Source organism: Rhea pennata, chromosome 5 (assembly GCF_028389875.1).
Source record: "Rhea pennata isolate bPtePen1 chromosome 5, bPtePen1.pri, whole genome shotgun sequence".
NCBI classification, from domain to species: Eukaryota; Metazoa; Chordata; class Aves; order Rheiformes; family Rheidae; genus Rhea; species Rhea pennata.
In genome coordinates this window covers 16,239,464-16,253,512 of record NC_084667.1, presented here as the reverse complement: position 1 = coordinate 16,253,512, position 14,049 = coordinate 16,239,464, and the positions used below count along the sequence as shown (strand labels likewise).

The following is a 14,049-nucleotide window of genomic DNA, read 5'->3' as shown; positions in this document are numbered from 1 at the left end:
AAAGTATAGCTAGCTAGGTGTTCTTTTTTGGGAACTCGTAGAATCATATATCGTGTTCTTGTCGTCTCCTGTAGTCATCTACATCTACCAAGCTGAATAATACTCTTCTGCACATATGCAAGCTCTGCTTATGGATATTTTTTGCTGAACTTATAGGTATTACAGGTACTTGCTGAAGATATACAGGTATATCTTCATTGGGCACTTTTGCAAACATTAGTCTGTTGAATATCCTCTCAAATCCCAAATGGCCATTGGCTGTGTTTTTATATACCTATTCAGATAGCCATAGTATTTTTCTGTCCGGACTTACATCCAGCAGTCAATGTAACCTGAACATCCCTAAATGAGATTTAATAAAGCAAAAGAAGAATGAGAAAATTCTGCACTGCCCTTTCCATTAGTGTGTAGTTTCTGGGCTAAGCAATTGGCCACGTGGTGTCACTGTGTCTTAAGGCATCAAAAGCTTTAGCAATAAAGCCTTTAGCAATTCTGTGTTTTCAAAGTATACCAGCTACCTAATGTTATCTAAGGAGATGGTTCAGCAAATATGGCAAAGTCACAGAAGCTTTGCTATAGGAATGTTTTAGGAAGCTATTTTATACAAAGCGTCTGTTTCCTGGCTCCTTATATCTTCCTGAAATGCATTAGAAATGTTTTTAGCCCAGACATGCTTGTTTTCCAGATGTTTGTGTTTGGGAGTGTGCTTATCGGGAAAGCTTTATTTTCAAATGTGATGTGAGACAGAGGCTTAAAAATTTGGTGGTGCTGGATTCTTTCTACACTTCAGTCATAGTCCTTCTTCTCTTCTACTTCTGTCTGTGTATATCTGAAAGGAGAATATCCTTTGGCCCTGCTGACCAGAGAAAATGTGGCCTTTTGGAGCTCAGAGCAATACAAACTGCAGTTTCTGGGACCCACAGAATGCTGTTCAATCCCTACGAGTTCGGACAAATGCTTTTCACAACATATCTGCTCAAGAGAGCTGTGCCAAGAGCTGATATGTTGGGTACTTAAAGAGTTTCATAATGTACAGCTTTAGCAACAACTGAGAGAAACAGTTGTGTACAGATTCAGTATAAGCCTTAGCCAAGAAAATGATTTATGGATTAGGGAGTATTGCAACACTGCAAAATCTCATGTAGCAATAACTTTTGATGTGCACTCTTTCCTCTGTAAAATGGTAAGTGAACCTAGAGTATCAGGCCTTATGCTAACATCCTGATATTCTGCACAGGTAAATTAAGATTCACAGACGAGATAAATAACTGACTCTGATAGTGCCTTACCAGCCCTGTGGAATACAAGGTGCTCTGTTTTTAGTGCCAGAACATTAGGCAGTCGCAACACTTCTTATCAGTCAGCTGCTGTGCCTTGTGTGAAGTTTGCGCTCTGGGTAGCTGCTCAGAATGACAGCACTGTTCTAAGCTGCGCATTTCTCAATGATAATTTTGCCACTGGTTTTACTGACGTTAGAAGTTCACCTGTAATATATCCGTTTTGAGACTGGTTATCAACCATGACTGTATCTTCAATTTAATTGTGGTGTCAAGCCACATTTAGAGTCATTAGGTCTACAAAGCCTGGCTTTGGGAACAATTTTGGTGTGCTGGTATGAATCAGAGAAATGGCCGTTGAAAAGATTCACATATTTTATGTAGGAAGGGAAAAGTCTGATAAAAATGCTGTTTCAAGAAAAGCTTGTGTTTTGAGTATTGGAGTCCTCTGCAGGGAAATGTCTACAGTAGTCTGGAAATAACTGTGTTAGTCTGCCCTAGAATGTGATGTGAAAGTAAGTGCTAAACAAAATGTGGACTGTCAGAGCTCACAAGCTAGAGGAGAGCAGAGATGCCCTGGGATATGTGACTCTCTTGAAAGGACAGTAACAACATACACTTTTGGGTTGGGAGGACCAGGACATGTTTGTCAGTAATACAGTGTTTCTTCTTATTACTTGAAATGTGGTTAACCGCTTAGTGGTCTGTTCAATAATGTTTGCTTAGGAACACTTACTTGGATATAATGTTTTCACCTCTCCCTCCATTTCTTCTGTAATTTTCTTGAGGAAAACAATACTCCATTGACTTCTGTGCTGATGGTGGCCCCTAGGATGGAAGGTTCTGCAGAGGGTAAAACATGACAATGGAAGAAGATCCTGAAGCAGAAAATAGCATTGAACAGTAATTCAGCAAAGCAGATGAGGTCTGCTGCAGGAGAAGAAGGTGCAGGCAAGCTTGGGAGTAAATCAGGCCATTTCTCCTTGTCCTGTGAATCTTCAAAATTGCTGACCTCATTGTTGATGCACAAGGCTTCTCTTTGTAGTATGGGAGGGAGCTCTCTCATAACTATAATTATCTCCATGGCACTGCTGGCATGATGGTGTGTTAACTATAAACAGAAAATGCTGATAACCACTGATATAGATTGGATGCAAACAAAAGGCTGGCTCCTCTACTATAGAAGTATGAATAAGTAGAAACTGGCTCAGGAAATCCCTCAAATTTTGTTTCTGCGAACTCCCTTTGAAGTATTTGCTCAGGGAAGAAAGGTGTTAAGAAGGGTAAGGGTATCTATTGCCTATCTTTGTGATCTTATGAACTCTAGACCCTGGAACTGTGGCTCCTTCTGAGACAGCTCTTGTATGTTATTCTGTGCAATTCTATGCAACTTCTGAAGAGCTCCATTACTCTGAATTTATTGAAGGTACAGTATATTTGAGTCCCAGAGACATTTGGTTTCTAACACCATTAAACTACAGAGTCTCTACTCCTTGAAATAATAAGAACAGCCTGTCCCTTCATGGGGACCTTTTCTGTACAGCACATAGACTGTCATTACTGCCTGTGGATATAAGAGTCAACCACAGACTCTTAATGCATGTCTATGATGTAAAGGAAGGTGTGGTGCATGAAAGAAAAAGAGATTTTAAAGCTAAGAAGGCCAACCATAATTATTTGGTCTGATCTACACAGTAATTCCTGAATCAAGCTCCTGATGTCTAACTGAGCTACACATAAAAGATAATCATCCATTCTTGATTTAAATTTAGGTATCTTGTGGGAAAAAAATGTGTTGAGAAGGCTGAGAAAAAAAGTCAGGGGTCACAGTGTGAAAGGAAGGTGTAGGAGGGAAAATACAGGTTTCAAGCAGAAATAGAATCTACTTCAGAAATAGAATCTATTGTCATTTATGGTACTGCAGCACTGAGAAAAATCAACAGAGAAATGAGCCTCTTTTTGCTAAATGCAACAAAAGTACCAAGATAAGCTGTAGAACTTGCTCAAAAAAACCCCTACAGTCTAACAGATTACATGAGCACTAATGCAAACACAAATGAAAAAAAACAGAAGTGAAAGGACCAGAGTTAAACAATAATCAAGTATATGAATAAAAAGTGCTATGTTGTTTGTTTTTTATAGGGGGCGGGGAGGGGAGATTGAGTAAATGTTTTGTGAATATTCCTTCATTTGTTATTTAGTTGTGCACCAGTTCATGGACCAGCACCAGCTCATGCACCTAAGGTGATATTTTAACTGTGAATTATCCTATTAGTGTCAGTTAGACTGTTCATGAGAGGAGTACGTGCATGAGAGGATCAAGGCTTTAGACTGTCTGAATGCATAAGATAACTAAATGGACAGCAGAAAAGCTGATACTCTCTAATCACAAAATCTAGGAATAAATTATCAGTAGCTGCAGAGCAGGAAGATATTTCTGCATCTTTGTAGAACTTTTTGTTCCAGTTTAGAACAGACAACTTTGAAATGTCAGAATTTTGCTGTACACTGGTTTTTGACTGGCTGAATTTTGACAAGCTCCCCTGAATAAGTCTGGAGTGGTGAGGGACAAAGGTGCATGCTGTAAGAAAAGAGGATTCTACTCAAGTGCTCAGCAGCATCACCCAATTAGCAGTAGAAACCCGGAGATACTCTATCATCTCTATGTTCTGTGTTAAGTAATGTTCTGACACAGACAGGCTGCACAATGGTGATGATTACACATGTAAAGAGGAAGGAAGTGAAGCTAGGATAGTCACGACCAGATCTGAGTTAGGAAATCAATACATGTTCCTGTTTGTAGCGGCTGAAATAGATTGCCATGGTTCATCCATACTGTTCTTTCAAAATGTGAAGTACAAAAGGAGTTGTTAATAGACAGCTGTAACCATCTGTTCGTATTTAGGAACGCACTGATCAGCTTTACAATACTTTTGTTTCTTGATTTTGCAATGGATACCATAATTTATTATGGTGAAGTCATTAATAAGACTTTCTGGTGCATGGGTATATCGAATGAAAATTAAACTGCTTTGGACACTGCTTTTCACAGACAGTCTCTGACGCCGAGTAAAACTATTAATTAACTTTCTGACTCCTAGGTTCTTCTTCAAGGTTGTTTTGCTGGAGACAAGCGACTAACAGCTAACTACATCTGTAATAACGTAATACAACCATTCATTTTAGTGATTCAGAGCCATATAAGGCTAGATAATGTCTTAAGTGGAACAAAAAGCATGTTTAAGTATGTGTTCATTGGATGAGACACATTTTTTACCTGTGCCATTGCTGCTGGATATTTTGGTGCTCCCTAGACCATCTGTATAATGATGTCTCCATGATACAGGTATTTACTGGGAAATATACTAAATTTCTCAGGACATTAATAGCACCAATATACAATATTTGAATTTATAAATGAAGAAATGTCCAAAAATAATGTGCTTAAATGACAGTTATCTGGAGGAAGAGCCTATAATATTCTGTAAAAATAGAATCATGGTAATTATTCTTTGAATTTCCACTTTGTCTTTCTCTTAAATGTTCCAGTTTCCTAGGTGTCAGGTGAACTATTTGTAGCTGCTTTCATTTCACTGTACAAATTGTTCTCTGACTTACCAGAGATGTACAGAGTGTCCACGACAGTCAAGAGTACTCAAAGAGGGGGAAGGGCTGCATTACCATTTTCTTTCTCATTTCTTCTCTCCTCTTTTTCCTGTAAGCAAGAGCACACAGTTGTTGCACAATGCATTCCACGGTCCACATATCTGTCCATGTTGTCAGCTGTTTGTGTATCAAGCCTGAGGAGGAGGAAGAACTATGAGGTGTGTTAGCAACAGACAAGTACTTCCCATTCACAGTTTTAGTATACATGAGGAAATGATGCCTGATGAATGGAGCCGATCATAATTTTTCTGATGCAACACTTCTGCTTCTGAAAATGTTGATTGGATTCTGTACTGCTGGGTTGGCTGGTTCTCCAGCTTCATGAAAACCTGCTTGTAAAGTTGTCATGGCACAGACCTTGCAAACCCATCTGGCCTGTTCCACTGGCTACCCACTATTCTGTGATCTCATGACACTGCTGGCTTCTCCCCGTTATGGGCAGCTACCCCCTAGGCTAGTCAGCAATTGAATGAGCTGCCCCTTAAATATCCTTCAACCATTGGCTGATTCCTGTGCTTCCAGCTTGCTACATCCCTTAGCTTCCTACCTCATAGCCTGCTGAGGTCTTGGAGTGCCTGGGCACCCAGATGAGAGCAAAACAGCTATGTAGGTGGAGTCCTGGCATATAAACTGAGGCATCAGCCCAGAATTTTCAGAATTTATTTATTTATTTATTTATTTGGTGTGATTCTTATATATGTGAATAAAACCTTTTTGGGAAAGGTGAGGAGAAGTGTGGCAACATTTTTTACTCTGTGGGATGAACATTCCAGTTTCCAGCAATGGTGCAGGCAAGTCATGGGACATTTTGACTTTTTGTGATTGACAACTTGCTTGCTAATACTTAGCTGACAAATGTATTCACTATGTGTATGAGTACAGTTTGGAGAAGAATGGCCATTAGTGGGTTTGAGTCATGCAAATCAAGGGTCTCTGCCACTTTACAACATATCTATTGTATGGGGAGAGATTGTGGAGTACAAATTGCGCATGTTGCAGAGAAGGCACCGTTACTGTTTTATGCTCTGCTGCATCAGTAGGCTGTGGGTGAGGCTTGATTCCTACAGATGTTTATGGGACAGGTCACCATTTGAATCCTAGGTCTTCCATAAGATCCCAGCCCTTAGAAGCTGGAGTCTCTGAGTGAATGCATCTCTTCCAGCCTGGAATCTCTCTGGTCAATTAGGCCAAGAAGATCTAATTTTAGACTTTTGGCACATAATCCTAGATCTTCTGCCAAAGAGGCAGTATAAGTGGCTTATTTTAATGTTCAGCTCCAAACAGACTCGACCTATGTGAAAATCTTCTGTAGCATTTGCCATCTTGTGCCTCACCTGCCAGATAAACCATCAACATTGGAGGCCTAAAGTTAAAATGTCCTACCTCACTGAGATGCTGGAGGCTATAAATTTCTGTTGACTTTGGTAGGAGTTTAGGACTATTGTGGATTTTCAGATTTCAAGAATCATTGTACAAAAATCTTAGGAGCTTTAGAACCCCCAGGATATTAAATGAATTAAAAAATTTTAAAAAATTCTATGCCTATGAAAAAATACTGTTTTCTACTAGAATGAGAGGATGTAAAATTGCATTCAAGTGTTATGTTTTATATGCTGCTGAAACAATTATAAAAAATAAAACAGCCTTAATATACATGCAGATAGGTATTCAGAGGTAGAATCAGGCTCCATGGATGACTGTGCCTTGGCAGAGTTTTGAGTAGCTTTCCTGAGACTAATTGAAAAGCTCAGTGTGTTTCAAGTGCCAGGCTCTCTGCTCACACCCGTTTGCCTTCTTCATTGGGCTAAGGTGACAAAAAGCTGCTTTCATACCACAGAGATAAGGCTGAGAGTGCTCTCCGCAGACTGAATCCCCAATTGCACTATTAGAAAAACGTTGCGACTTTTTTTTCTTACAAAATCAGCCCAAATGAGCTAGAATAACAGTCACGGATCCATAGCTAAATGAAGAATTTTTGCATCAGAAATATTTTTTCCTAGAGATAGGTATCAGTGAAAAAGAACTTTTGTATTAAAATCTGTATGACTCTGTAGAGCTCATGAAGTCCTCATGAGATAATCTTCTGCTGTCAGAAATTACAATCTACTAGAAGGAAGACACAGGGTTCTTAACTACTGTAAGTAAGCTTGCAGAGCTCATAAACTCCCAGAATTAATAACTTCAGTCAAAACCTGACAGTCAAAACCTGATTATTGTTTTAGTTGTTCCCGTAGCTTGGCTGATGTCTAGATATTTTGTAAAAAAAAAAAAAAATAAAAAAAAAAAATAAAGGGGGGCACGTTAATGAACATAAATACATAAAGGAAGGGAGGGAAAATGCATTTCCCAATTTTGACAAACTTGAAATAACTTTTAGATGAACCATCCAAAGAGGAAGTGAAAAACTGATACTGGGGGTAATGAATTGTAATGATCCATTTGCAGGGGAGTGCTCTGGCTTGTCTAATGTCTTTTCCACCTTTGATATTCGTTCTCTTAAGAGAGTCTTGATGTTTTAGGCAGATCTTGTGGATTATGGTATTTGCTCTTGGTGAGATTCCCACTGCTGAACTCAAAGTGAGCTTTTACATTACAGCTAAGCTAACCTAATGGCTACCTGCCACTAAGGGAGTGTAGTCCTCCTAAGTCCTCAGAAAAAGAATAATTTTCTATTGATTAACACCTCAAATCAGCTTAGCAATTGGCCAGAGGTGCCAGAGCCAATACTGCAAATAGGGGGAGAACTCTGTAGGTTTGGGACTGGGATCAGAAGAAGACCTCCTCAGCTGGTGATAGCTAGTTGTTACATCAGTTTTACTGCAACATGAAACTTCACTGTCAAATATGTTTCAGACTTCAGCATTTTCAGATATTTAGCAAGGATCGTGTGTCAATATTTGCTTCTTTGTGACTGGCATGCCTGTCTTGAAAGTGTTTCTAGAGCTACTGCTGATGCACTTCAATATATTCAGAGCACCCTCAACTGGCCATGTTTGTGTATTTGTTTGCCCTGACTCTGCGCTCAGGTGCAAGTGGTTTTCTTGAATTTATACTTCACTGAGGTCTTTCAAACTAGGACATAGCTTGGCTGCTGCCAGCTTTATTTAAAAACTCTCGCCATTAACTATACTAACATACAGAATGACGTGCTGAGAATAGATGCTACTGTCCTTAGTACTGCTAATTTGGGGGGGCTGTTTGGAGAGCGAGTTACTGCCAGGCGTAAGTGAATTGAACCCTTGATGACTTGCATATTATTTGAAATAAATTTTTGTATCTCTTCTAGCCCTTTCTGGGCCAACATCTAAGGGCTGTGCTCAGATTCTATCCCATCTTTATTCCAAATGTGTAATACCCCGAATAAGATCACATTCAGATCGTAGTGGAAGCTTTGGTGAGTAAGGGTTAAATGAGGCCATCAGGATTCAGCTGTTACACAGCAAGGAGGCTAGAAAGGAAATACTGCTACATGTGTCATACTATCATAGTAGCCTTGCTTTTTAATTACGCTCACCCAGCATTGAGCAGCAAACATTTTATTAGTAGGTCTTGTCCCACAGAACTTATATAAACTGAGAAACAATAGGAGAAAACAAATGCTATTCTCTTGATTCTAAAAAAAGTGACTATTCAAATAATACAAGGGGTTGTGAAGAACTAGGAAAGAAACCCTTCTCTTGATAGTCTGAAACTAAATACCATAGCCATAAATCAATTCTTCCTGTCAGCCAGATGGTGAAGTGTAATACTTACTTAACTCTTCTGAAGGCTTTACTGAAGCAATTTCTTACTGACATCAGTGCCAGACTATTTGAGTAATATCTGAAGATAAACGTCTCAGGAACTGGCTTAGGTGGAATTACATTGATAAGTCTTACCTAATTACTTCAATTAGGTGCTCTGCAATCTCTTGGTTTAAAATAAAAGAATAAGAACAATTTCTAAACACAATGAATTTCAACACATGGCTTTACATCAACATGTCTTGGAAAGATAGCAGTCTAGTCCTCAGATACCCCAGATAAGTAATTAACAGTTTCCTCCCATCTTGAAGCTGCAAAGATCATCATCTTGCGACATTTACATCCATACCTGCAAAGTACCTAGGAAATTGCTAGCTCTCTTACCCTGGGCAGAATAAAGAGCAAGTGATACTGGCTTTACTGTATCATATTGTCATTTAAGATTGCAGTAGTTCAGGAGATGGGTAGGAGGATATAGCACCTTTTATTTTTCTGAAACAGGTTTAGTCCTTGATAGCCAGAAAGAGTGTTCATTTATTAATGCTGCTATCAACTGACTACTATTCAGAAAGACAACTCAGCATTTTGTTCGAGTTTATCTTAGGTATACTGAAAAAGGGATGATTGCAAAGTATTCAAAGATCTAAAATAATTTCAAATTAGCTCTGTTGTTTTTACTCAAAAAAAAAATGGGTGTGTGAACCTTGAAACTTTGAAAGATTTTTATTTCAAAATTAAATGTTCCAGATTGGAAAGGCCCCTAATAAATTCTTGAGGCTTTGCTTTTCAACTTCCAGTTTCACCATGGCAACGTTCAGTTGAACAACTGATACATATTTCAATAAAGGTTTTTTGTTAGCTTGTTCGGATGTTCTCTCACAGTGGTTAAATAACATATATGTGAAGAAAAAAAGAGTTTGGGGTGAGCTAGAGAGAAAAATTTTTCATTCTTTGTACACCAAAGCCAAGACATGTTTGTATGAAATTTTTCTGTGCTATTGCCATTGCTGGGATAAATAATGAACTCCACCCAATGAGTCTTCAGTACCTTTTGTAAGCTCTGTCCCAGTTAGCTTTCCAGTTTATGCCAGCAGTAAGATGATACAAATGACCACCATTTAGAGTTGCTGTCACACTACTACTTGGATTCTGGCAGCTTAACCATGACTGTGAATAGCTTTTTGCAAGGGGCTGTTAATGGGCAGCCCACTGGGGAAGTTGCATAAAGCAGAATACTGCATTAATTAACTTCTATTTTGTGCATGCTGGGAACGGCATGGGCTTGCTTTCCTTCCATTCTGATTTTGTTTCAGACTATCTCTGGTATGCTTTATCTGAGTACCATCAGGTAGTGTATGAAGCAATTTAATTTGTGTAGTTTGGTATGTCTGTTTATGCCTTTCTTTTTCTTTTAGCTTCTTTCCAGTGCTTTATTTACACTAATTCAGAAAAGAAATAAGACTCAGTTTCAAAGGGAAGAATAAGACCAGGTTAATTAACTTTTAGAATCTTTTTAGCATCTCTCTTCTCTTTGTCTCCTGAAGAGCATTTTTCCAATTGTAACCACAGATAAAATATTATATTTTTTGGATCTAACAATTCCATTAATATAAGCTCAAGATGATTAGGACTTACCTGTTAAAAAGGAAGGGAAAACACTTTTTGTACCCCCTTGGAGATATTGCCTACTATTTGGCTAGTTCACTACTGCGTTGTGCTATGGCTTCATTGCTTTAGATATAACCCTTTAGATTTGTCCTTTCTTTATGCATTTGACTTTCTTTTCTTCACTTTCCACATCCTATACCTTTCTTGGATCTATAGTTAGGCCTGACATCACCTAGCCCATCTCCCTCAAGTCCAGATGGAAATGTATGTGGTACTTGTCAGTATGCTTGTTGACAAGCAACACAAAATGCTTTATGTATTTTGACCATGCTGATTTACTGGAAACATTAACTTTTTGGAGAAGCTGTTGGAAAAATTAGTCCCAGAGATCTCCAAAATAACTATTGCACCTTGATTTGAGGCACTTGGGGAGCTTTTTTTTTCTTTCCTGTTCCATTAAAGTCTGGATCTCCTTGCTGCAGCTGTCACATGTTTAATTTGTTGCTCCATTTCTAGGCAGACATACTCCTCTTTGAGTGGAGTTCACTTTTCTCCAGCTGTTTTTCCATTTGCTTTCTCATTAGGAGGTACATTTTCAGCCTACTATTTTGGACTCTCAATTTAGCTACGACAGCAGAACCATGATCAAAGCTGTACCAGTAATATGGAGGGGGAAATCAAAACTCCTCTCTGAATAAGAGCTTTTCCTTTGTTTTTTTATACCTCTGAAAATTGAATGATAAAGGCTCTTGTGTGCAAGGAAGCATCGAGAAGAATGTTTGCACTGCAGTCTTGACTGCTCCTGTAAATGTGTCTGACTAAGCAATGATACTGCAGAAGCATGAGAGTCTGTGGTTAATTGCTCTGAATGTCCTCAGCTTGCTTTCTAATGAGGTTGGCTGATTTTACTAGGGGCTTTAAAGCTGTCCTTCAATCTGCAGTGCATGCATAGCAGAGATTTATTTAAGATGGTAATATTTCTTTTTTTTTCTTGGTATTTCAAAGATGACAACATAACTAAGCACTCAGGTTCTTACTTTGCTTCTTGGCTAATCTTGCATCTAGTCCTATGCTCTGCAGCATGGTGACTACCTTGCCAGCCTCATTAGAGTCTTTCTAAAAATGTCTATTTGAGCTATGGGTTGTTACTTGCATGTACCCAGGAGCATGAGACTAGAACTGATTTTCAACTGATGACAGTTTTTAATGGGAAATGCTTCTAAATACAATTTAAAGGTGAATCCACAGTATATATCCGAGTTTAAGGAAAAACTTAAAGCCAAAAGATTTGAAGTAAACTAATTTTCTCAAGTAATTGTTTTGGTTACATTTCATTTTGTTCTTTTCTCACCAACAATCAAACTTAGAACCAGTATTCAACCAAAATTAACTCTTGACCATCTCCGCTCCCATCACAGCATCCAATGTAAGGTATCCATTGGTGGTTTGGTGAGGCTTAGGTCTCTTTCTTCTTGTGGCTGGTCTTGCTGTGGTCATCATGTGTGTGTGTGGGGGGGGGGGATAGACACATCTTACTGCAAGTTCATGGTGGCTTCCAGGCCATTTCTGAGAATGGATTTGCAGGACATCCAACAAGAGTTTGTAAGTCTTAATTCAGATGCAGCCAGAACAGATGGTCAGGAGTAGCACCCTAACAGGCACTGCATAGATTATCTGCCAGCTAGGCAAGGGAAAGATGGAAGAAGATGTGCCCATCGCTTCTCTAGAGGATGCCTTAGGACCCAATACTGTCACCAGCAAACTGATGAGGTCATAGGATGGGAAGCAGGGAGATGTTATGTTGTCATGTTCTTCTTATAAGAAGTGGTCAGAAGGAATAAGCCCAGAAAGTATGCAGTGTTCCCCCCACTAGTACCCCTGCACTGGCAATCATCTCTTCCAGTAGATGCTCCAAAATAAGAAAGCTTGATTTACTTTTCATCAGAAAGGTTCCCACCAATATATTAAAACAAGTCCTTACTGTAAAAAGGGCTGAAAAGAGCCTTCAGAAGTGGTTAGGCCTTCCACTAGAAATTTTAATAGGTGAGATTTAGCTATCCCTTCTCTTTTTTCTCTAAAGTAGTGTACCTTTTGGAAGAACTAAACAGTTACTGACTAGGTGGAAGAGAAGGGAGGAGGCACCTCTGAATGTGGTACCATCCACCTGTAAACCTGACGGGTATTATTGAGATAATAACAAATTGTGAGAGGTAATCACAGAATCACAGAATGGTTGAGGTTGGAAGGGACCTCAGAGGATCATCTAGTCCAACCCCCCTGCTCAAGCAGGGTCACCTAGCGCACAATATAATAAAGCGACAGGCAAAGCTGTGATAACTACGTCTTTCTTCTCACCTATGACATTGCAGATCTCCCGGTCTCAGACGTAGGCAGATTCTCTTCTCCATACAGAGGAGGCAGAGGGTGGAGCTCAGAGTCTGTATAAATTATGTGTGTCCTTCAGGTTGTTTCAAGTGGTAACAACAAGCTGTGTGTTTGTCAGCCAACAGACCTGTTGACCAAATTGAGTTTTCTATTGCTGTCACCGACTTGTGTGTCATGGGGAGCCCACCAGCCAAGGTAAGAGATTGCAGCTGTGCTCTTTGCTGTGGCCCGACACCTTGCTGTTGGGAACTCCCTGTTCCAGTTCTCGTGCGCAGACTCCTACCGCTGCGTCCGTTGAGGTGCAGGGATGAACTGCTGGTGGTGCAGCTTTGCAAATTTACTTTTCCCCCTTTATCTCAGGGTAGCAAATATGTGAGCTAGCCTCGGCACAAGCATGGTCCTGTCCTTTTATCGTGAGGTGTACATGCTGAGCTTAACGCCAGGAAGGAAGACGGGGCTGGTCTTGGTGAATTTACCTCACTGTAAGATGAAAACACTTTAGACCTACGACATGCTTTCTTCAGCACAGCACATGTTCATTGCTTGCTCCAGCTGAAAAAAAGATCAACAGCTTTTTCTAACAGCAAAGCACAACTTATATTGCTTTAGCTGCAGGGGGAGTTCTAATGAGGTGTTTGGCTGGTTTTAGCTATCTTTAATGCAATGTTTACAGCATTTGCGATCCTAGTGGAAGTATATCATGTCTGAACTTGAGTTTTCCAATAGTAAGTTCCATTCAGAGGTTTTAAGTGATAGTTTTTGGTATAAATGAACAGAATTATTGGCTGTGAGTTATTTTCTCATGTATAACTTTAAAAAATAGATGCAATGTCTGAAATGCGGGATTTGAATTATTTAAAAACTGACCACTCTTCATGTATCAAACCTCATGTCAAATTTTCCAGTGAATGAAAAAAATATGGTTTTTATGGGCTTTTAATAACGGTGAAAACCAATGGAATATACTATGGCTTATGGAGTCATTAATCAATAAGACTGAAGAATATATACTATACTTAACGCCACAGAAATCTTTGTAGGTAAAGTTAAAGATGCAGGAATATATCAGTAATTTGTATAGATAGATTGAATGATAGATTAAAAATATTCAAACACTGGATGCTCAGGATAAAGAATATAAATTGTGTATGTAATATACTCTCTGGCTAAAATTTGTATCTAATCTGTTTACCTATCTGTTAGTATCTAGAATTATCTATTTATCTTAGATATAAGTATTATCTGTCCATATTATATATCTATATTGTATCTTTAAGATAACTCTAGAGCTAAGAGATGGGTAGACAGCTTATGTATGAGCTTATCTAGAAAGTCTCTCTTACAGGGAAAACAAAGTTTTTGCATTTCAA

The 14,049-nt window shown here is 39.0% G+C and overlaps 1 protein-coding gene across 1 annotated transcript in view; it reads left to right on the top strand.

Moving 5' to 3' along the window:
- Nucleotides 1-12,853: 12,853 nt before the first annotated feature.
- The window catches only part of LOC134140546 (cytosolic phospholipase A2 beta-like), a 30,894-nt gene continuing 29,698 nt past the window's right edge, over nucleotides 12,854-14,049 (top strand). Inside the window, exon 1 of the mRNA XM_062575884.1 lies at nucleotides 12,854-12,874. Within this exon, the coding sequence (XP_062431868.1) occupies nucleotides 12,854-12,874 (21 nt within the window). The remainder of the gene's footprint in view (nucleotides 12,875-14,049) is intronic.